The 21,462-nt window shown below is 42.6% G+C and overlaps 1 protein-coding gene across 1 annotated transcript in view; it reads left to right on the top strand.

The window, feature by feature from the left end:
• Positions 1–1,938: 1,938 nt before the first annotated feature.
• Positions 1,939–21,462, top strand: part of LOC126188373 (cilia- and flagella-associated protein 36) — a 92,171-nt gene continuing 72,647 nt past the window's right edge. Inside the window, exon 1 of the mRNA XM_049929972.1 lies at positions 1,939–2,076. Coding sequence (XP_049785929.1) covers positions 1,971–2,076 — 106 coding nt within the window. The 5' untranslated portion in view covers positions 1,939–1,970. The remainder of the gene's footprint in view (positions 2,077–21,462) is intronic.

The following is a 21,462-nucleotide window of genomic DNA, read 5'->3' as shown; positions in this document are numbered from 1 at the left end:
TGGTTTTTAATCAGAATAAATTAAATTATTTTCATAATACACCACTGCGTCCTTCGTAATTTTGATAGATCACTATGAATGGATACTTCAGGAATTTCTTCTCCTATTCCAGACGAGCCAGCAACTTCTTCAGTCGACATGTTTAACCTCGGATCGGAATAATAAGTAGAAATTTGAAACAGGCACGTCTGTTCACGACGAAATCGAAAAAGAAACTGCCATTTACTTCTCACAGCTCGTGCACAGTCCTATGCGCAGATGACCGTTATAATCCCAAGGGGACCCTTACAAAGCTCCTTTAAACCTTTAAACCCCATAAAACGAAACAGAACAAGACCACGAATATTTTTCAGTGAATGAAGAACTTCACGTTCTTGAGCTAAAATAATGTTTTAAAATAATGTAGGTTTGAGAAACGTTTTGAATAATTGGTGGAATAACAAAAGAAAATGAAACAGAAGGAAAAAAAGTGCCAGAGTAGGAATCGAACCCGAGACATCTGGCGTAAGGGTCCGAGCCCTAACCATCTTTTTTTTTTAACTGTTTTGGTCATAATATTCCACAGTAGTACATAATTTTCAACTGACATTTAAAAGTAATAAAACAAACTAAAATTTATTACAGGTTCATTGACATTTTGGAAAAAATCCAAGTCTAAACCAGATCTAGGCCAAACGGCGACTCGGCAATGGACTAACATTGTATACTCATAAGGCACCTAAGAAACTTTGGATCGATTTTTCCCGGGATTTTCCGGGTAGTGCGTCCTAATACTTTAACCACGTGAGGTGTTAGGGGTCCTCTTTCACTACACAAAATTTCGGACAAAACCCCAACCCCACGGTGGTACCGTCTCCTTGTTAGCTGCATTGAAGGCACGCAATGCGCAATACATGCTGAACGTGACCCCGGAAACACTTCGATCAGTTGTGGAACATTCTGTTCCTCGATTTCAACTTGTTGCAGAAAACGGTGGACAGCATATTGAACATGTTTTGCGCCAAAAAAATGGCTCTGAGCGCTATGGGACTCAACTGCTGAGGTCATTAGTCCCCTAGAACTTATAACTAGTTAAACCTAACTAACCTAAGGACATCACAAACATCCATGCCCGAGGCAGGATTCGAACCTACGACCGTAGCGGTCTTGCGGTTCCAGACTGCAGCGCCTTTAACCGCACGGCCACCTTCGGCCGGCCGTTTTGCGACAGTCACGCGGATATTAATAATCTGATTTGATTTTGATTGACGCTTTTTCTGCAGTTTTTGGCCTCAGAACAATTAAAAACCGATGTGAGTGACGCTTTCTATGCGGTTTTTGGCCTCAGGACAATCAAAAACCGATATTTCCCATCCGATGTGATATGACCTTGCCGTACTCGTAGTGGGTGGGCTTACTTAACTAACAATATCACACTTGTACACCCGTGCACGTTGTATGATTCATTTGTCATTTGTAGTCGACCACTATTAAATTATGATTATTACATCCCCATCTATTGCTACATTTTGTAACTATTTATTTTCCTTCTGCCATACGTTTTCCCCCTTGTCCGATATTACTCCGTTGCAATTTGCTGTCAATTGTATAAACAGCGTACATGCATGCTTTTTGTAAACGTACACAGGTATCGGGAACGTAGGTATGATGATGATGATGATGATTACATAACTACGGGGAAGCCTGAGTTTTTCGTAGATGGACGACAATCATCTGGCCATAAGGACCCAAAGCACAGTGCAACTGAAGTTGCAAGGGCTGCAGTTTAGCCTGTCATTGAACCTGCAGCAACGTAGGATTGGTGATCGATATGGATGCTAACCGCAGGCTAGCTTCAAGGGCGTCCGGCAGTGTTTGGCCGGCGTCGGCTTGCGTCGCCATGGGAACGGGGCGCCTATGCAGGGGCAAGCGCGCCGGGGCGCAGACGTCGCTCTGTCCTGCCGACGTCAACATTCAGCAGACTTCCGATTATGGCAGCGGAGGACACTTCATGGGTATTCGACTCCCTGGTGGGTTTCCTCCAAGGGCCCATCTGGAACGCTCCCGTGCTGACGTTCATCGAGCAGAAATGCGCAAGTAAGTAACACTCTTGTCTTAAAACAAGTATCGAAAATTCTGTTACTAATCAGCTGAATAGGCATATACCCCAAGATCACTATTATAACGAGCCTGTAAGCCCTTTTCGGGAAACCTTCTTCTCTAACCTCCTTTAACTGAACTTACCTATTTCTGAACGTACATAAATTTTAGTATCAGGGATATTCTAAAACTTAACAATCCTATAATTAATTTCTTTATTTCAAAGTTTGATGTATTTTGTAGTACCTGATGTTTGTTTCTATGAAGTTTGATGATGACTAGGTCCACAGCCTTCGTGAATTTATAAATGAAAACATTCCGCTTTAGGCTGTTAAAACATTATTCATTACGTTCACAATTTTCACACGTGGCCATTTTCAAGCATTGTGGGGTGGTGGAACCGACGCAATAGTATAAAGCTGTGACATGCTGTGTAACAGCAGTTGCATGTGACGTTGTGGATTTATCTGCTCTTCCAAACACCACCCATTTACCATGACTGTTAATTAAATTTAACCTTAAGTGTTTTTATCATTATTTCACCAGCTTTCTAACGTGTTTGGTATATGGAACAACAAATAAATTCACAACACCGCAGGCAACTGCTCTTAAATAGACTTACACAGCTTTATACTACTGAGCCGGCCGCAGTGGCCGAGCGGTTCTAGGCGCTTCAGTCTGGAACCGCGCGACCGTTACGGTCGTAGGTTCGAATCCTGCCTCGCGCATGGATGTGTGTGATGTCCTTAGGTTAGTTAGGTTTAAGTAGTTATAAGTTCTAGGTGACTGATGACCTCAGATGTTAAGTCCCATAGTGCTCAGAGCCATTTGAACTGTATACTACTGACTGGGCTACAACAACACAATGCTTGAAAATGACTACGTGTCGAATTGCAATCGCAATGAATGGTGTTTTAACAGCGTAAGGCGCAATGTTGTCATTTTAGAAGTGTGTCCCTACTTTTAAACAAAAGATTGGTTGATTATCTGGCAGATACACAAAAAATATTTTATTTATCCGCAGACACCTACCTCGGTTTCTAAGAAAATAGTCATAATTTAGTTAGTGACTAAGGAAGGATAGAAGGCACAGAAAATGACGTTGTTTCGAAAGCGTATCATTGTTTTGTCTATAAAGTGGGACTGCCATGTTAACGGGCAACGACTAAACCCCAGATTCTTTAAAGAATAGAACTGCCTTGTATAAAATAGGTTCAAATGTCTGATTACAAATGAGTTAACGTAATAGCTATTTGACGTTAAGCACATAAGCGAAAAAAAGTTCAGAACGGGCTTGCAACTGTCACTATCAAACACTGCATAAAACGGGATGGGTAACTTGCGCTCGTTTTCCAGCATTATCTAATTTTTCACCGCATACCAGTGTTTGTAACGTCATATCTCGTGAACTATGACTCGTACAATCACATAATTTTGCAAGCACATTCATTAATGTATGTGGATATTGTTTGAAAAATGTGTTGCGAATAGAGTCGGTAGTACAGAAGTAATGAATTAAAACGTCATGCCGTATGCAGAAGTTTTACTGCACGAACAAGGAAAATGTAGTAAGTGAGAAAGTTCTTTCCTTTCATGACTTCATGGAGATGTCAACCATAAAAAAGTTTCGTGGAGGTTTGCAGTTATGTATAAAGTTTGTTGGAAGTCGCTAAGTGCTGTCATTCTCAAGTACTGGATGAATGCAGTCTGCGCGCCGTGGGTTACGATGCCTTAAGATGTAAACACAGTTTCTAACTATAATTATTGTCGTACTGGTTAAACTTTTGACGTAAGATTATACTTCTTAATAAGTAGAGTATGACAGCATTTTAAATTTTTAAATTTAATCGCTGTGTATGAAATACTGAAAATCGAATTTTTGCTGCCACTGGAAGCTATTTGATAGGCATCCTGAATCATAAACCACGAACTGGGTTCGCGATTTACTAATACAGATTATTTATTATCTGATCACACATTGTGAAAGGTTGATGGTTTTCGTACTACCCATATTACAAAAAGTAATCGGTGTACCCTATTGTTACACAATCACTTTAGCAGTAAGAACTACCTCATCCGTGTATTCTGTGAAGATGAATAGTAAATGATCCATGATTTTTTAATTTCGCACAGTGTGGAACTTAATCGTTTATTCCCTTTGGCTATGTGAAACCAGTACTTAGTTGATTCGTATGTCTGTACTTATTTATAAAATTTTTCTTTTCGACTTTTCGATGCAAAATATTCGTCTTCCCATTGTCCTGATACTCTTCCATCGTGACAGATCTCCTTCTGAACGGTCGCCATCGCCAAACTGTTGATTATTACAATATTTTAAATGATAATTAATTGAAATCCTCAGCGTTCGGCAGGTGTTGTTGATATACCTCGATGGGGACAGCAGAAAATGTGTGCCCCTACCAGGACTCGAACCCAGGATCTCTTGCTTACATGGCAGACGCTCTATCCATCTTTTTTTTTTTTTTTAAGTCTCATTTTGTTCGCTTTTGTTCGTTGCATCTGCTCGGGGCGGACGTCATAAGACATCCGTTTAAGTTCGTTGATGATCGATTAACTCAGTTTTTTTATTACAGAGGGCACGTAACCCTCTGACCGATCACACTGAGCTACTGTGTCGGCTAATCTGAGCCACCGAGGACACAGATGAATAGCGCGACTGCAGGGACTTATCCCTTGCACACTTCCCGTGAGACCCACATTCCCAACTGTCCACAATTCTACATATGTAATGTACCTAATAGATATTTGCCCATCCACTCATTACTCGCGCACACTTTGGCGATTCCAATGAGAGTTCGGGCAACCTGTACGCATTCGCACAGACGAAGGTCAATGGCTGGGTAGCCTCTAACTATATATATGAAAATAGTAACTGTTCTCGAAAGAACAGATACCATTGATGACCGTGCAGCTTCTCTAGAATAAATGATAATTAATTGAAACCCTCAGCTGCCGACAGGCGTTGTTGATATACCTGGATGGGGACAGCTGAAAATGTGTGCCCCGACCGGGACTCGAGCCCAGGATCTCCTTCCTGCATGGCAGACACTCTATCCATCTGAGCCACAGAGGACACAGATGTGTAGCGCGACTGCAGGGACTTTGAAAGGTGGCTACACTGAGTCACAGCGCCAGAGATTGCGCCAAAGAGTATTATTTAGCCGCCTCCACAGGCAGTTCTTGTCGTGAAGTCGTAGGGGAGAGTAGTTGTTTAGAAGCGGTGGTAGGCAGACTTCTTGTCGAGAAGCGGTGGTAGAGAGTGCTTGTGGAGATGTTGCAGTAGCGTGTCGTTGTTGAGAATATCCCATGGAGAGTGCTTGTTCAGATATTGTCATATTGCTTTGATGGACTAGAGTGTACTTTTCGTCAATACATATGAAGGTAAAAAAAACGTGCATGGGGGCTTAATTAAATAAATATTATGCAAATATTTTTAATTTTTTTAGTAGCTGTATGTGCGGCTACGAAGTCTCGTAAACGGTTGGCCCAGACCAGTATTAGTACGCAATCTGACTGCATAGAATAACAACAAGAAATGAAACAAAACTTCCGTTAACACAATTAATTAATTAAGTCCCCAGCAACTATAAAACCTACGAAACAACAAAACACAAATGTAACTGTTCTGTGTGTGGAAGTGTGATTCAACGTACACATCTGGCACGGTACCTCCTCAATAAGACAAGATATTTTAAACACCGTTTATACTGAAGTAATTAAATAAAACTGAAATACTATAATTGCACATAGAAACCAGAAATACAGTCTAATACAAGAACACGAGCCAGATGCTTTGTTGACTGAACCTGTGACCCAGAGGCATTATTGTTTAAGACATTGAAATAATAAAAAAAAGGAATTTTTACCTTCATATATATTGACGAAAAGTACACTCTAGTCCATCAAAGCAATATGACAATATCTGAACAAGCACTCTCCATGGGATATTCTCAACAACGACACGCTACTGCAACATCTCCACAAGCACTCTCTACCACCGCTTCTCGACAAGAAGTCTGCCTACCACCGCTTCTAAACAACTACTCTCCCCTACGACTTCACGACAAGAACTGCCTGTGGAGGCGGCTAAATAATACTCTTTGGCGCAATCTCTGGCGCTGTGACTCAGTGTAGCCACCTTTCAACTTATCCCTTGCACGCTTCCCGTGAGACCCACATTCCCAACTATCCGCAATTCTACATATGTAATGTACCTAATAGATATTTGCCCATCCACTCATTACTCGCACACACAATATTTTAGATGACAGCGTGTCCCTTGTCCCACCAAACGTTCAGTATTCTCCAGATATTAGTGTTTTCAATGCTTTATTTGACAATATACATAACCAACAAACTAACTTTCTTGATTAGGACTGGAGTCTTCATATCTTACAACAAACTTCCAAAATCTTTGTAAATCTCTCCAGGATGGTTGCAGGACCTCGGCTGTTCGATAATAAAGTCAGGTCAAAAATACCTTGAGCTATCCATATTTCCAGTTTTATTTTATTTTGCTACCAGTTTCGGCGTTCGATTACGCCATCTTCAGGCTTCTTCACCGTCGTGTAGGAAGAATCCCACCTCTTGTACAATCGAAATAGGGTCCCAGTGTAGAGTCACTGCAAGCGATGATGGAAGGTGTCGCGGATTCCAGTGACTGCATGGTGGCCCCTATTTCGATTGTGCAAGAGGTGGGTTGCTTCTCACACCTCGATTATACAGCCTGAAGATGTCGTAATGTAAGGACGAAACTCGTAGCAAAATAAAATAAAATTGGAATTCAGACTGCTGAATGTGTTTTTGATCTGACATTTTATAACTTCCAATACGGTCGAATGAGTTTTGGTTTATGGTGTCATACCCACTGTACACCTGCAAGTACAGCTGATATTACCTACGCTTTGGAAGCCGTCTATGTGGAACTAGAAGAAATTTGGGAAACTATTATCAGTATAGTTTTTCGCTTAACTGTCCTGTCACCACGCCAATATTTATAAGTGTAGAGTGATGTCCTTAATTAACGTTTGCCGGCCACTGTGGTTGAGCGGTTACAGGCGCTTCATTCCGGAACCGCCTTGCTGCTACGGTCGCAGGTTCGAACCCTGCCTCGAGCATGGATGTGTGTGATGTCCTCAGGTTAGTTAGGTTGAAGTAGTTCTAAGTCTAGGGGACTGATGACCACAGATGTTAAGTCCTATAGTGCTTAGAGCCATTTTTAGTTAATATTTGTTTAGGTGTGGCCGTCTAAGTGTATTAATGTTTCTCCTATTAGATTAAAAATTTAAAAATCTTAAAGGTGTGATGATGATGTTTGGTTTGTGGGGCGCTCAACTGCGTGGTTATCAGCGCCCGTACAATTTCCCAATCTTTGCTCAGTCCAATTGCGCCACTTTCCTGGATGATGATGAAATGAGGAGGACAACACAAACACCCAGTCATCTCGAGGCAGGTGAAAATCCCCGACCCCGCCGGGAATCGAGCCCGGGACCCCGTGCTCGGGAAGCGAGAACGCTACCGCGAGACCACGAGCGGCGGACAAATCTTAAAGGAGAAGTTATCTATTATGTTTAGGGAAAAGTCTTGTGGCGACTAAACGTGTCATAGCATAAAATATTCGAATGTTTCTACCACTGAAGCAAAGATTGTGGAAAACTAACCTAGAAAAATACATTCCATTTGTTACAAGTATGTTTCTCCAAAGATTTACTTTGGCTCTGAATATGAAGAAACAATTAGTATGCAACGATCCAGCCCCGCTTTCGCCCGAGAACCTACCACAAGATATTTATGCTTCCCCTGGGCACGAAAAGCTACCTGTCTTATTTCTGAACCAAATTTTTTTTTTTGAAATCGAAGAAATTTTCTTTTTATTCAGCTGCAACTTACTGGTTGCACCAAAATTCTCTTCTAAAGTCAAATACAGTCACAGCAAAGAGTAAAAGATATGCTCTTTTTATTAAAAAATAGTCTCTCACAATTAAAAAATGTGCCTGCAAAAGTCCTGTCGTTTCAGAAGTACATAAGCTTTCAAATATTAAAACAAATGTTTCATATCGAAATCAGCAGTAGTAAATATCTTTGCTTCAATGATTATCATGTGTCAAACAGTCGACAGAGCACCTTAGAACTAACAAGTAAAAGCTCTTGCTGCAGCGTATGAATTGCAGGTTCCATCAAGATCCACTGCAAGTACTATGACAGTTAGGCAGGAGGTGAGAAAACATGGATTTCATGGTCGAGCGTCTGCTTATAAACCACACATCACGCCGGCAAATGCCAAACGACGCCTCGCTTAATGTAAGGAGCGTAAACATTGGGCGACTGAACAGTGGTAAAACGTTGTGTGGAGTGACGAATCACGGTACATAATGTGGTGATCAGATGGCAGGGTGTGGGCATGGCGAATGCCCGGTGAACGTCATCTGCCAGCGTATGTAGTTCCAACAGTAAAATTAGGTGGCGGTGGTTTTGTTGTGGTCGTGTTTTTCATGGAGGGGGCTTGCACTCCTTGTTGTTTTGCTTGGCACTATCACAGCACAGGCCTACATTGATGTTTTAAGCACCTTCTTGCTTCCCACTGTTGAAGAGCAATTCGGGGATGGCGATTGCATCTTTCAACACGATCGAGCTCCTGTTCATAATGCACGGCCTGTGGTGGAGTGGCTACACGACAATAACATCCCTGTAATGGACTGGCCTGCATAGAGTCATGACCTGAATCCTATAGAACACCTTTGGGGCCGAATTTGTGCCAGGCCCCACCGACTGACATCGATATCTCTCCCTGGGGCAGCACTCCGTGAAGAACGGGCTGCCATGCACCAAGTAACCTTCCAGCACCTGATTGAACGTATGCCTGCGAGAGTGGATGCTGTCATCAACGCTAAGGGTGAGCCAACACCATACTGAATTCCAGCATTATCGATGGAGGGCGCCACGAACTTGTAAGTCATTTTCAGCTAGTTGTGCGGATACTTTTGATCTTATAGTGTATGCCCTATTCCGAATGGTTTCCGAGACAGAACACTTTTAATGTGCATTTCTATTTATTTTCTGTATTATTCGTTGTCATTGCTTACAATGCCCACAGTAGTATAGAGGAAGTTGAGACGAACATTTTGATACAGGACATTTGCAGTCTGTCAAGTAGGGAAACTACCTCAAACTGGCCTACAAAAAGTAACGAAGCTACAGCGCATGCGCATCGCGCGAGATTTTCAATATTCTCGCGATCTCTTCGTGCAAACTGTTAGTCCTAGATAAAAAAATACATAGAATCTTTTTCGTAGCAAATTTAATTTATTTTAATTGTGCAATGAAACACGTTTTCGTTGGAGGGTGCGGTTTTCGAGTTATTTAAGAAGAATTTACAAAAGTGATATTAAACGTGTTCTGTTTCGGAAACCTGCCAGCCCGAGTGGCCGTGGGGTTCTAGAAGCTACAGTCTGGAACCGAGCGACCGCTACGGTCGCAGGTTCGAAACCTGGCTCGGGCATGGATGTGTGTGATGTCCTTAGGTTAGTTAGATTTAATTAGTTCCAAGTTCTAGGCGACTGATGACCTCAGAAGTTAAGTCGCATAGTGCTCAGAGCCATTTGAACCATTTTTCGGAAACCATTCGGAGTATCACGCCTCAAAGCATGTACCTTTCCTCCTGACTCACCCTGTATAAGCACTGACACATAGGAGAAGGATGAGCGTGGCATCACGTCTTTCCGACGTGCATACCGTGAATGCGGAAACGTGAACTGTTCAAATGGCTCTGAGCACTATGCGACTCAACTGCTGAGGTCATTAGTCCCCTAGAACTTAGAACTAGTTAAACCTAACTAACCTAAGGACATCACAAACATCCATGCCCGAGGCAGGATTCGAACCTGCGACCGTAGCGGTCTTGCGGTTCCAGACTGCAGCGCCTTTAACCGGACGGCCACTTCGGCCGGCAAACGTGAACTGTAACGACGTTATTACCAAATACGTCCAAACAGGACAAGCGTGCTGTTATTTCTTTCTTGGCTGCGGAAGCGGAAACAACAGTAGACAACAACTGGTGAATGAAGAATATGTATGGGGCAGCATGTCTGTCGGAAACTATGGTTGTAAAAAACTAGGCCGCAGCTTCGTCGCAACGCACGTCTCCGTATCGCAATGTCGAAACGCAGAAGTTTCGCCAGCTCTTGTTGGACGCTTGAGCACCCGTGCTATAGTCCTTACCTCTCCCCAAGCGATTATCACGCCTTCAGTCCCTTAAAAAAGGCCTTGAATGGTCGGAGATCCCTGTCACACGAGGATGTGTAGCAGGCCGTTACGGACTTCTTCAGAAGCAGGACATGGTGTTTTTCCAAATGGGTATCTTCAACCTGGTGCATCGGTTGGATGATTGCCTCAACGCTCACTGCAGTTTTGCCAGATTGGCATACCGTTTCTTCACTGTATGGCCTATGAACTGAAACCTTTGATCACTACTTATATAAGATTATAGATTTAACATACTGAAAGTTGATGCACTTGTTCCCCTAATTCTTTTGAACAGCATATAAGCAATCTTTAGTTTATGGTCAAGTGAACAATATGCCTGGCCTCTCGTGTGCTAGTCACATGGTGTCTGAGATTGTGCATGCCGTTGAGTATAGCCTTCTGGAACCCGTCGTTCGCATATTCGTGTGGTAGTTGTGGGATCCACACCGATTAGAGCAGCAATACACAGCGCAATACACTGGCTTGACAGCTACCTCAAAAACAGAAGTCATCAAGTCATTTGTGGGTCGGAGAAGTCATCATGAAAAAACGTGCGCTCTGAAGTTCCCCAAGGCTCCGCTCTTGGTCCATTACTCTTCTCACTGTACATAAATGATATTTCTTCAGTGATTCACTCCTGTAACTACCATCTATATGCCGACGACATCCAACTGTACATAAGTGCAAACCCCAAGAACATTGCTGACGGAGTAGCGAGTATGAACGCAGATCTTTGCTCTGTTTCTCGATGGGCACAGAACCTAGGTCTGAAACTAAACCCCAAGAAATCCCAGGTCATTCTTATATCTCACCCAAAGTTAATCAGTCGGTATTTTCGCGAAACAGTCCCTCAAATACTCCTCAATGGTATCCAACTAACATACCAAGAAACAGTAAAGACCTTGGAATAATCTTGGTTGAGCTCCTAAACTGGGAAGAACAAACAGCCACAGCTTGCCAGAAATTGCTCTACTCCCTACATGCGATCCAAAAATTTAGAAAAAATATTTCCAACCCATGTTAAACAAAAATTACTACTGTAATGTAGTTCAACACGGCACAAATAGCGAAAATTCGAGATGTCTCGAGCTAGTGATGAATGCTTGCGTTAGATACGTGTACAATATACGGTTGTATGTTCATATCAGTCCTTCATACTCCCAGCTAGGTTGGATATGCCCATATAAGGTACGCGATCTCCACACGATGTGCTTACTTCATAGATTTCTTAGTCACTGGTGCCCCCAATATTTATCTTCCCACATTAAACACCTATCATCATTCCACAACCGCAATACCAGGTCGGATACGTGTAGCATCTTGGCTGTACCTTTACATAACACAAAATCTTTCTCCGTATCATTCTCCATCTCATCCATACGACAATGGAACGCGCTCCCTTGTGATCTGCGTCTTATCCAGAACCACTCAACATTCAAGAGGGAACTCAAAACTTACATATTAGGGACGGGATAGCCACCATTGTTGTGCCCCTCTTATCTCTTTCTTTCTCCTCTCCATCATAGCTTCGAATTTTATCATTCTATTTCTCTTCCTCTAACCTAGCTACCTCTTCTATATCTCTTTCACCCCATTCTATCGTCTTATGTCTCTGCTCTATGTGAATAACTCACAAGCTGCAAGAATATAACGAGAAAATTCCCAACTAGCACAAAAGAAAAATATGTTTACTTTCATATACATAGTCATTACTGTTATTACTCTTGATTGTTATAATTATTTTCTGATTGTTATAATTATCCTTGTATTACTGTTATAATCTCTATTTTTTTCTTTAACATTAATACTGTATAGCGTGGTATGTCCATAATGTTCTGTACAAACTGAAATTCTTTCAATCTGAGTATGCCTGGTTAGGTGTAAGAGAGGGCCCGAAGGCCTTGCCAGGTAAAATAAATGCCTAAATAAATAAATATCCCTGAATGATAACTCTGTCTTGCTTGTCCACGGTTTGAATCTGTGCAATTCCGACGTGTGCTGGCACACTTTCGTCCTCCTTACACGAGACATACCACGAGCTTCTTACAAACAGCCAACATTCAAATACGATTTCTGGACGAGAAGTCCTTTACTTACTGCAGAATGAAGGAGGCATTAATCCTTCTTAGTTGGTGCAGTTGTGCTGCTAATTCGAATATCCAAGCATTTAGTACACGTCATCCCAGTGTGACATTTTTTGCTTGCCGCTTTCATAGTTTTGCAGTTTTAATGACCAGCAGTGTATCTTTAAAAGTAGGCTATGATTTTCGTGGAATAATGACATTTTTGTGAATTTGTACTCCTGTTTAATACAAAAAAGATGTGCTAGAGAAAGAAAAACACTTGGTAGTTTCACCAGACAACAGAAGTATATCGTGTCCAATTAAGTTGTCGTCCGTCGCCAAACATTGGCAGAAAATTTTACTTCGTGGTAGTAACATGCGGCAGTGACATGACGTGTGAATGTTACACGTGTGGAAAAGCCCAGTGCGTGAGTAATGGACGCTGTTGCGAGTTGAAAACTGTTCCAGGAAATAGGTAACATCAATGCACGCTTGCCGCATCGATCTGCAGAAGTTCATACACTTTTTATAATACGCAGGCAGTTGTTTTCAGGTGTGTCACGTGTCATACGGATGCTATTGTTCCCTAGCGTGTACACAAAAAAGTGCGGCTTACTCGTATCGGGCACGTTTCGAATTCTAGTGACGAACCTTCCCCTTACAAGACTCTGCCTGTATTAGAGTGGGTGATTTCTAGCTATGCGATCCGAGGGATTCTGTCTCTGAAATGCGTGACGGTAGTGTAATGTTTATGCTGGGCAGCAATAATTTCACCTCTGAGCGCGTTAAATTCATTGGCTTGGAAAACTTAAGGACAGATGTCGCTTACGGATGATTTACCACTGTCAAGTTTTATAGATCAGTGACACTCGGACCATATACAGGGTGAGTCACCTAACGTTACCGCTGGATATATTTCGTAAACCACATCAAATACTGACGAACCGATTCCACAGACCGAACGTGAGGAGAGGGGCTAGTGTAATTGTTTAATACAAACCATACAAAAATGCACGGAAGTATGTTTTTTAACACAAACCTACGTTTTTTAAATGGAACCACGTTAGTTTTGTTAGCACATCTGAACATATAAACAAATACGTAATCAGTGCCGTTTGTTGCATTGTAAAATGTTAATTACATCCGGAGATATTGTAACCTAAAGTTGACGCTTGAAACCTCCGACGTTCAGTTGCGTGTTGCAACAAACAGCTGCAAGTAACATCGCGTTTCTACACAATGATCTGCCAACGTTACTCGAAAATGTCCCGCTGAAAACGCGTCGACGTATGTGGTATCAGCATGATGGTGCACCTGCACATTCTGCAATTAACACTAGGCTGACCCTTGACAGGATGTTCGACGGGCGTTTCATAGGACGTGGAGAACGCATAAATTGGCCAGCCCGTTCTCCTGATCTTACACCTCTGGACTTCTTTCTGTGAGGTACGTTAAAGAAGAATGTGTACCGTGATGTGCCTACAACCCCAGAGGATATGAAACAACGTATTGTGGCAGCCTGCGGCGACATTACACCAGATGTACAGCGGCGTGTACGACATTCATTACGCCAGAGATTGCAATTGTGTGCAGCAAATGATGGCCACCACATTGTACATCTATTGGCCTGACATGTGGGGACACACTCTATTCCACTCCGTAATTGAAAACGGAAACCACGTGTGTACGTGTACCTCACCCCTCATGGTAATATACATGTGCGTCAGTGAAAAAGACCGATAAAAAGGAATTAGCATGTGGACGTAATGTGCTGTTCCAGTCTCTTCTGTACCTAAGGTCCATCACCGTTCCCTTTGGATCCCTACGTAATTCGGTGCTCTTCGATACTCACGATCGAACAGCGGAGGAGTGGTACTCAAGCGTCAACTTTAGGTTACAATATCTCCGGATGCAATTAACATTTTACAATGCAACAAACGGCACTGATTACGTATTTGTTTATATGTTCAGATGTGCTAATAAAACTAACGGGGTTCCATTTAAAAAAAAACGTAGGTTTGTGTTAAAAAACATACTTCCGTGCATTTTTTTATGGTTTGTATTAACCAATTACACTAGCCCCTCTCCTCACGTTCGGTCTGTGGAATCGATTCGTCAGTATTTGATGTGGTTTACGAAATATATCCAGCGCTAATGTTAGGTGACTCACCCTGTATACGAGGGCGTGCTGAAAAGTAATACCTCCGAGTTCTCCATTCTGTTCTCAATATCGGTTGAGGCATTACATGTCATGGATGTTACTCCGTCCACTGCCCCGTTTGGCTGATGGAAGTTGCAAAACATTTGTCCCTACAGGGTTTCGAACTGTAGCGTGTAACACGGCGGTGTGTAATGTAGTGTCGGTGCGTGAGAAACAGCATGCTGTAATCGAGTTTCTAATAGCGGAAAAGTCCACACGTGTATCGCCCTCTCCTTCAGCAGGACAGTGCCTGGCCACACACGAGCGCTGCGACATCTGCAAGAATGCGACGCTTTGCGTTCTCTGTGTCATCGATCATCCTCCATACAGTCCAGACTTGCCCCATGCGATTTTCATATTCTCAAAACTGAAAGAGGACTTCGCTTTGATACAAGATACATTTGCGAATATGGTGAAACTCCAGCTGTGCAACGTATTGGCGGCAATGAAAATTTGTGCCGGGCCGAGATTCTAAACCGGATTTACCGCTGTACACGAGCGGTAACTTGTTCCTTCACACATGCATGCACATCTGAAGGACGCAGGGGAGTTTATCGAAGGAACACAGGCACTCTAATACGGTGCTTCATGCTTAAAAAGGAGGTCGCGACTTCAGTCATATGTCTCTCCCTGTACAAGATTCACAGTATCTGTGCAGGTACAGGATATAGACAAAACGGTGACGTATGGAAGTTTGGCTCTGTCCGGGAGTGTGCTCGGATAGCCGAGCCGGTTAAGGCGACTGCTCGCGTGAAGCAGGAAATCCGGGTTCGAGTTCCATCCAGCACCAATTTTCTTTGTCACCAGTACTTTGTGCAGCTGGAGTTCCGCCATATTTGCAAATGCGAATATGATTTCTGCATTTCATGCAGCGGACGATCGCACGAGTGCCTGTTCCTTCAGACACGCATGCATACCTGAAGGACATTGTGGAGTACATCGGAACAACACGGGTACTGCAATGTGGAACGTCACTTTGATTGTGATGAGGCGGTGCAAGCAAAGGCGACTTTGTGGTTCCGTCTACAAATTCAAACATTCTAAAGTGAACGTATCAATAAACTGGCCTCTTATTAGGAGAAGTGTGTTCGCCGTCAGCGTGACTATGTTGAGAAATAAATACGTAGACATGGAGAATAAAGAAGTAGAATGTTGATACAGTTTGTTTTATTTGACAGTCTTTAAGAGTTCTCACAAAAAAGAAAAATGGTGGCATTACTCTTCAGCACGCCCATGTAGGGAGAATTGCTATGGAATTGTACAGAAAGTAACTGAAAAAAATACGCAGTGAGACGAACAGAAATAACACTTTTATTCAAAGAGAATAATTATAGGGAAGTCACCGCAGTCCCTGGTGGTAGTGAAGCCGTCGCAATCCATGATGTCCGGGACATTACAAAAGGTGGAACATGGTTCTTACGAGGATGTGTAAACACCACGGATGTCATTGCATGATCTGCAGCGTGCTCCCATGAAGGACAAAAGTTTGGCAAGGAATACTTGTGGTAGGATGTTGCATCCCTCCAACAGTACCGGTTGACAGCTGATGGATTGATCGTTGGTGGATGTGGCCGTGCTGCAAAACATCCCACATGTATTCGATGGAATTCGAGTCGGGGTACTGGCAGATCAGTCCATTCGCCGAATATCGTTCACTGCAAAGAGATCTTCCACCTGCGGAGGTCGATAGGTCAGCATTGCCGTCCATAAAAATGAGGCATGGGCCGAAAAGACGCACATATGGACGGAGTACAGTGTAACAATAGTGTTGACCGGTGCGTGTGTCGTGTTAAAAAATTTGGAGGTCACTTACAACTATGCAGCATTGTGCTTCCTCACAGCTGGAGTCCGAGCAGTTGCAGAGTTACGAGGTACTCTTGGAAATGGTTCGAGATATCGGGCGCCCTATTTGCCATGCGTCTGTTAAGGGGCCCTGCAAAGTCCTATCTTTCCAATGTTAAAATAACACCCATTAAATACGAGGGTAATCCCAAAAGTAAGGTCTCCTATTTTTTATAAGTTCATGAACCTGTATATTTCTACAATGGTTTACATCAGTTTACATCTTGAACATTTAGCTATTTTTCGACATAATCACCATTTCTGTAGATGCATTTTTGTAGACGCTGTGGCAGTTTTTGTATGCCCATGGCATACCAGCTCGCCGCCATGCTGTTCAGAATGTTATGAAACCTCTTCTTTCACCTCGTCGTCGGAGCTGAATCGCTCGGACCACGATTAACGTTGGCAGGTGCTGTGAGACTCTGAAAAAACTCCAACGGGCAATTCAGAACCGGAGAAGAGGAATGTCGAGCAAGGGCGTACACATTCTCCATGACAACGCTCGTCCACACATCGCTCGGTAAACCGTTGCTCTCTCCTTCAACAGTTTCAGTGCAACATAATCATCCACCCACCCTATAGTCCTCACTTGGCTCCCAGTGACTATCACCTGTTCCCTAGGTTAAAAGTACATCTGGCTGGAAAGCGATTCAGCTCCGACCACGAGGTGAAAGAAGAGGTTCATAACTTTCTGAACAGCATGGCGGCGAGCTGGTATGACATGGGCGTACAAAAACTACCACAATGTCTACAAAAATGCATCGACAGAAATGGTGAGTATGTCGAAAAATAGCTAACTGTTCAAGCTGTAAACTGATGTAAACCATTGTAGAAATAAACTGGTCTATGTGCTGTACATATAAAAAGAAAATAGGAGACCTTACTTTTCGGATTACCCTCGTATATGTTTACTCAGAAAGTATTTGAGTTACGAAGCTGAAATTTTTACATGTTATTTATTGGAGTATTGGCTACAACTTATCACACGGATTTTTAAAAATTTGAATTCCGTTGTTGGAGACTAACGAAAATTCATTACCTTTTTGTGCAATTTTATCTTTATAAATTCAACAATGTACAGGTTTTTGGAAAAAGGCTGTGTTAAGTTACGCAGGAGAGACTATAACATTTCTTAAAAATGTGAAGCAAATGGGTTTGGTACATCCTGAGAAAACTTGTATGAAAAAATAAAACTTTTGCGAATCGGGAGACAAAGTTTCGATTACCTTTTTAGTGCATTCCGGGTCCATAGGATGGATTATCTTCATCTTCTGCAAACTCCTCCTCCAGCTTCCGTTTTGTCCTCCGCCTGTTTACTCTGGCTTGTATTTCTAGGCTATTTACAGCCCCGTCAGCAGCCCGAAGACGTTCCTTGTCTAAAGCAAGCATCTTTCGTACCATGTTGAAATCTATCTTCATTCCAATATTTCGAAATACTTTGCACCTTACAACGTTGCCATCATTGAAAGTAGCAACAGCATCACACACACCAAAGTGAAGTGTTTCTATTCCAACAAACGCACTCTTGGGGATTCTTGACCATATAACAATATTTCATTGAAGTTTGGAGTTTTTCCATGAACACACTTTTTCAACAGTTCAGAAGCTGCTACGTCTCTGGAAATAAGTCTTTTCACCTCCATTACCGCATCGGCATACTATTATGAGTGTACACTTCACCAGGTAGCAATAATTTGTTGTACTTACACCAGCTTGTTCTCTTTTGGGGCACAAGTAATGATGGAGGCTTTCATCGGCTGAAAAAGTATGAAAAAAAAAGAGTCCAAACAGTCTTCTACATTTCATCGACACTTTGCGTGTTCTCCCTAACAGTCATTCCATAACATTTCTGTGTTTTGTCAATTACGCTATCATTAACCGTCCCTTCCCATCAAACCTTTACCATCACTGAGTTTTTGTTTTTTGTACGAAGCTTTCAGTATCCGAAGTCTTGATCGCATTAGTTTCTGTACGTGTCCAGTACACTCAAATTGCTGCACTACAACATCATCACCACAGGGCTTCAGTTCTTGAATATGTTTGAAATTTTTAGAATCACCGTCACAAAGGTAATTCACAAATCGCACTTTATCACACGCAACAGAACGTTGAAATATACTAGCAACACCAGCCGCTTCCATTCCTCCACTACTGCCGCTGTAGTTAGCTGTGTAATTATTTTCATGTTGTAAGGGGTTCACCATCCTGGTGGAACAAAATGTAATCTCGATGTATTGCTCACTTGCTAGAACGACAATTCACAGGCGTTGCCTGAGACATGAAATATCTTAGCCCCTGTTAAAAGACTGCTGCGATAGAGTCGCAGGTTAGAGAAATCTCTGCCGCAGTTGCAGTCGCTCGCTGCTACAGTGTAGTTGTAGTCTGTCGCTGGTACAGCGCAGTTTATAGTTAGTAGTTTTTAAAATCACAGTGCAGAACAAATTGTAAAATTTTATTATATGGAACTGAATAATAATTGTGATCAGCCGCAGAACTAAATGATACCATGGAATGAGACGATGATGAACAAATGAATAATTGTTGATATAATGAAAAATCAACAGTGTAATTAAGTCAACCATCTATTGTAAGGTAAATTTTATTATTTTTATTGGCATGCGCGTAGTTAAGTCACTTCTCTGAAATGTTAATATGAATTTCTTTCAATTTTTTCTTTTATAATTCGTCAGCACCAATTGACCCAGATTTGTATTATATTCAGTTTTCCCGTGCATTGGATTGTAGATCTTTATCAATAACGTAAAAAAATTTCAGAATATAATTGTTTTTACCTGTCAACTATATAACTATAATTTCCCCTTCAATCATTACCAGCTCCGCTCCAGTCATTTATCTACACTACTGGCCATTAAAATTGCTACACCACGAAGATGACATGCTAATCATGCGAAATTTAATCGACAGGAAGAAGATGCTGTGATATGCAAATGATTATCTTTTCAGAGCATTCACACAAGGTTGGCGCCGGTGGCGACACTTCAACGTGCTGACATGAGGAAAGTTTCCAACCGATTTCTCATACACAAACAGCAGTTGACCGGCGTTGCCTTCTGAAACGTTGTTGTGGTGCCTCGTGTAAGGAGGAGAAATGCGTACCATCACGTTTCCGACTTTGATAAAAGTCGGATTGTAGCCTATCGCGCTTGCGGTTTATCGTATCGCGACATTGCTGCTCGCGTTGGTCGAGATCCAATGACTATTAGCAGAATATGGAATCGGTGGTTTCAGGAGGGTAATACGGAACGCCGTGCTGGATCCCAACGGCCTCGTATCACTAGCAGTCGAGGTGACAGGCATCTTACCCGCATGGCTGTAACGGATCGTGCAGCCACGTCTCGATCCCTGAGTCAACAGATGGGGACGTTTGCAAGACAACAACCATCTGCACGAACAGTTCGGCGACGTTCCCAACAGCATGGACTATCAGCTCGGAGACCGTGGCTGCGGTTACCCTTGACGCTGCATCACAGACAGGAGCGCCTGCGATGGTGTACTCAACGATGAACCTGGGAGCACGAATGGCAAAACGTCATTTTTTCGGATGAATCCAGGTTCTGTTTACAGCATCATGATGGTCGGATCCGTGTTTGACGACATCGTGGTGAACGCACATTGGAAGCGTGTATTCGTCATCGCCATACTGACGTATCACCCAGAGTGATGGTAAGGGTTGCCATTGGTTACACGTCTCGGTCACCTCTTGTTCGCATTGACGGCACTTTGAACAGTGGACCTTAGATTTCAGATGTGTTACGACCCGTGGCTCTACCCTTCAGTCGATCCCTGCGAAACCCTACATTTCAGCACGATAATGGACGACCTTATGTTGCAGGTTCTGTACGGGCCTTTCTGGATACAGAAAATGTTCGACTGCTGCCCTGGCCAGCACGTTCTGCAGATCTCTCACCAATTGAGAACGTCTGGTCAATGGTGGCCGAGCAACTGGCTCGTCACAATACGCCAGTCACTACTCTTGATGAACTGTGTTATCGTGTTGAAACTGCATGGGCAGTTGTACCTGTACACGCCATCCAAGCTCTGTTTGACTCAATGCCCAGGCGTATCAAGGCCTTTATTACGGCAAGAGGTGGTTTTTCTGGGTGCTGATTTCTCAGGATCTATGCACCCAAATTGCGTGAAAATGTAATCACATGTCAGTTCTAGTATAATATATTTGTCCAATGAATACCCGTTCATCATCTGCATTTCTTCTTTGTGTAGCAATTTCAATGGCCAGTAGTGTAAATTAAAATATTCCAGAAATTTTGTCAGTTCATACTCATGTGTTCTTTAGTAGCCAGACGAGCAGCTGTGCAGCTGTGTCACTAAGTAAAGTCAGTTTTTCTCGTAATTCAGATCTCAGACAAATGTTATCCAGTATTAGTAGATAGGCCAGCATTGCACTAAGCTGTGCCATTTACGAGCAGATATATAAACAGCGTTATTCGGCGACACCATCACGCGGTAAGAATTTTTCAGTTCCAGTCTTTCCTTCCCACAGCGTTCGCTAGGGAGATTTTCAAATTGGATTCTAGGACCTCTAAAGTTAAGTGACAGAAATAAAACCAATACAGTAAAAGTAACCTGCACAATTGAAATTAATGTACCGCATATGAAAGAAATATCGCTTGAACGAGTCCACTTTAAAGAATGAAATGTGATTCCTTTACACTTTAGACTGTATAATCATAACGACTAGTACGCCTGGTTTTGCAAGCTCTCATGTTTTATCAAAATACTTTCACAGACGCTAATGTTTGGCCGTACTAACATGATGAACGTCAGCTTCAAGTTTGTGACATCATGACAACTCCCCTTTCACACCCCCATGGCGAAATCACATAAATCCAGTTTTGCGGACCTGTTTATCTGCTGTAAGCCAGTAGCTGTATAGCTTGTTCAACGGAATGTTATGAGGGGAAAACTCCTGCTGCGCTGACAACATTCGCAGCTCACATTACGATCTGGCCAGTGATGGAACTGACGCAGGGAAGT

This window comes from Schistocerca cancellata, chromosome 5 (genome assembly GCF_023864275.1).
Source record: "Schistocerca cancellata isolate TAMUIC-IGC-003103 chromosome 5, iqSchCanc2.1, whole genome shotgun sequence".
NCBI lineage: Eukaryota > Metazoa > Arthropoda > Insecta > Orthoptera > Acrididae > Schistocerca > Schistocerca cancellata.
Note: the sequence above shows the minus strand (reverse complement) of the source record. Positions and strands in the feature narration are given on the sequence as shown.